The sequence below is a fragment of the Pyrus communis genome, chromosome 3, assembly GCF_963583255.1.
Source record: "Pyrus communis chromosome 3, drPyrComm1.1, whole genome shotgun sequence".
Lineage (NCBI taxonomy): Eukaryota > Viridiplantae > Streptophyta > Magnoliopsida > Rosales > Rosaceae > Pyrus > Pyrus communis.
In genome coordinates this window covers 20,781,446-20,784,508 of record NC_084805.1, presented here as the reverse complement: position 1 = coordinate 20,784,508, position 3,063 = coordinate 20,781,446, and the positions used below count along the sequence as shown (strand labels likewise).

General features: G+C 45.4%; 1 protein-coding gene across 1 annotated transcript; it reads left to right on the top strand.

Moving 5' to 3' along the window:
- The first annotated feature begins 309 nt into the window (after positions 1-309).
- Positions 310-2,321, top strand: LOC137728698 (cytochrome P450 94A1-like). Its single transcript, XM_068467438.1, has one exon. The coding sequence runs from the start codon at positions 542-544 to the stop codon at positions 2,051-2,053; it is 1,512 nt and encodes a 503-aa protein (XP_068323539.1). The 5' UTR covers positions 310-541; the 3' UTR covers positions 2,054-2,321.
- Positions 2,322-3,063: the final 742 nt, after the last annotated feature.

The window sequence follows — 3,063 nt, the reverse complement described above, 5'->3', positions numbered from 1 at the left end:
TTTCAGATCTTATCCAAAGTTTAAGATCAATCTGCCTGGAAAAGAGTTGATTAAATATTTTCCACTAAACTTCTAAGTTTGTCCTTAAATAAATTAGAAAAAGAAAATAAACATTAGTATTTTTACATCAAAAAGCTAGCACACATCCGCACTCCTTCATTATCTCCGATAAAACCCACGTAAGTGAGCAGAATATTCTCTCGAGGTCATCAACGACCATGCGTGATGGTGTTTCTCCAAAATTTTCTTTCCTTTATTTTAAATCCAAGACCCACCATCCATGTACCTGCGGCTGCGCCATCGACTTGACTCATTGAAAAGTACACTAAAAACTGTTCATAAAAGACCATATTTTTTTGTAAATTTCCAGTGAAAAGTGATTAGTCTGATAATTTGCTTAAACAGAACAAACTCAGACATTATAAATTAACCCCCAAATCTTGCTGCCAAATCATCCGCAAATCAGCAGCACTACAACAACCACTGCAAATCGTCCGACACCTTTAAACCCTTTCATTTTTCTGCGTTATATCGGCCAGCCATGTTTCTTGAGCTCTTAACCTTCGCCTTCCTCCTCCTCCTTCCCATCCTCTTCAGGTTTTCATCGGACCCGAACCCCAAAACAAGCAAGCTCCCCAAATCATACCCAATAATCGGCACATTCCCATCTCTCTATAAGAACCACCGCCGCAGACTGCCGTGGTTCACCGACCTCCTCCGCACCTCCCCATCAAACACCTTCACTCTCCACCACTCTCTCGGCCGCCGCTTCGTCGTCACCGCTAATCCCACCGTTGTCCAGCACATCCTGAAGACCAACTTCCCCAACTACCAAAAAGGTGAGACCTTCCGCACCACCCTCGCCGAGCTCCTCGGCGACGGCATTTTCAACGCTGATGGAGATAACTGGAAGTTCCAGCGCCAAGTCTCCAGCCACGAGTTCAACACCAAGTCTCTGCGTAAATTTGTCGAACAGGTGGTCGACACCGAGCTCTCGAACCGCCTTATTCCAATTCTCTCCGCCTCCGCCGCCAGCAGTTCAGTCCTGGACTTCCAAGACATTCTTCAGCGCTTCGGTTTCGACAACATCTGTCGAATTGCTTTCGGGTACGACCCGGATTACCTCCTGCCCTATCTGCCCGAAGCCAAATTCGCAGTGGCTTTCGACGAAGCCTTGCAAATCAGCAGCGACAGGTTCAGATTGCCGCACCCAGTATGGAAACTCAAACGGGCTCTCGGAATCGGGTCCGAAAAGCGCCTCCGTGCCGTCGTATCGGAAGTCCGCGAGTTCGCGAAAACCATTGTCAGAGAAAAGAAGCGGGATCTGAACGAGGCGAAGGCGTTGGAATCTGTAGATCTGCTCTCCCGGTTCTTGAGCTCTGGCCACACCGACGAAAAGTTCGTCACTGACATCGTCATCAGCTTCATCCTCGCAGGCCGGGACACCACGTCGGCGGCTCTAACCTGGTTCTTCTGGCTTCTCTCGCAGAACCCACGTGTGGAAAACGAGATCTTGAGGGAGATCAACGAAGCGGCGTCGTCTGAGTCGGCAGCGGGAAAAGGTTACGACGAGGTGAAGGAGATGGTGTACACCCACGCGGCGCTGTGCGAGAGCATGAGGCTGTACCCGCCGGTTCCCACCGACAGCAAACAAGCGGCAAACGACGACGTTTTGCCGGACGGCACGAAGGTGAAGAAGGGGATGAGTGTGATGTACCACGTGTACGCGATGGGGCGCATGGAGGAGCTCTGGGGGGCGGACTGGGCGGAGTACAGGCCGGAGAGGTGGCTGGAGAGAGTGGAGAGGGGGGCCCACAAGTGGAAGTTTGTTGGGAGGGACACGTATAGCTATCCGGTTTTTCAGGCGGGGCCCAGGATTTGTTTGGGGAAGGAGATGGCATTTTTGCAGATGAAGAGGGTGGTGAGCGCGGTTTTGAAGAGGTTTAAGGTGGTCCCGCGGGAGAGGGAGGGCGGGGCACAGCCGGAGCTGTTGTCCTACCTCACCGCGAAGATGAAAGGCGGCCTTCCGGTCGCCGTTTTGGAGAGGGCTTAAGTATGCATGTGTATTGTAATGAGTACGTATTGCCAATCTTCAAAAAGACGTTAGGTATTAATCGGACGGCGAGCTGAGCCTAACGTATAGCGTTTAAGCTGCTAAACAGGACCTAGGCGGATGAGACAGATTTAACTAAATCTATTATATTTTGTGTAATAAGTGTCAGTTTATACTTAAAATATATATAATTTCATTATAAATTATAAAATAAATGTCATATATATTATGTAGTATTAGAACATAATGAAAACATGGAGAACAATCATATAATGTGTATTCTTTTAAATATTCAACAAGTCTCATACAATTTACTAAAAATATAAAATACAAAATGAAAGTTATCTATTTTCTATCTAAGTGAGATGCAACCTAGGCAGGTTTAGACGGATGCCTAGGTCCTAGGTGATTTAGGCGGGCGCCCCAGCAGGTCTAGGCGCTCTTTTTTTAATTTTCAAATGCTTAGGCATTAATCGGGGCAGTGGCCAGCTGCCTAACCCCTAGGTGGGGTCTAGGCAGCGCTAAGTGGAGATTTTTAGAACACTACGTATTGTGTGTGTATTGTAAAGAGTACGTATGTAATTTAAGTCAAAGCTTGTCATAAGTATTCATGCAACAAAGACTACAACTCGCCAAATAGAAGAGAAAATTTTCAGTGTGCTCGGAACATAGAGTGGAACACCACATGTTATTATATAATTGAAGTAAAATTTTTTTTTTGAAATGTTCTTCCGATTGTATAAGACCATCTCCAAAGGAGATGTCAAATTTTAAACCTAAAATTTAAATTTGAAGGCTTAGACTATCTCCAATGTCAAATCTTAGGCGGAATTCCATGTAATCAAATTTGAAGGTAGGAGTGAGCTCCAACTGATATGTTAATCATATGTGGATTGACATATGAGTTTTCATATGTCAAATTTGACATATGAGAAAAAGTGATGTCAATTTTTTAAAATTATTTTATTATGTGGGTCTTATTAATGCATCAATTGTAGATCTTGAAAAAT

Bases quoted from the DNA above. Each gene is read 5' to 3' on its own strand.
- LOC137728698 (XM_068467438.1), top strand. From the start codon at position 542: ATGTTTCTTGAGCTCTTAACCTTCGCCTTCCTCCTCCTCCTTCCCATC.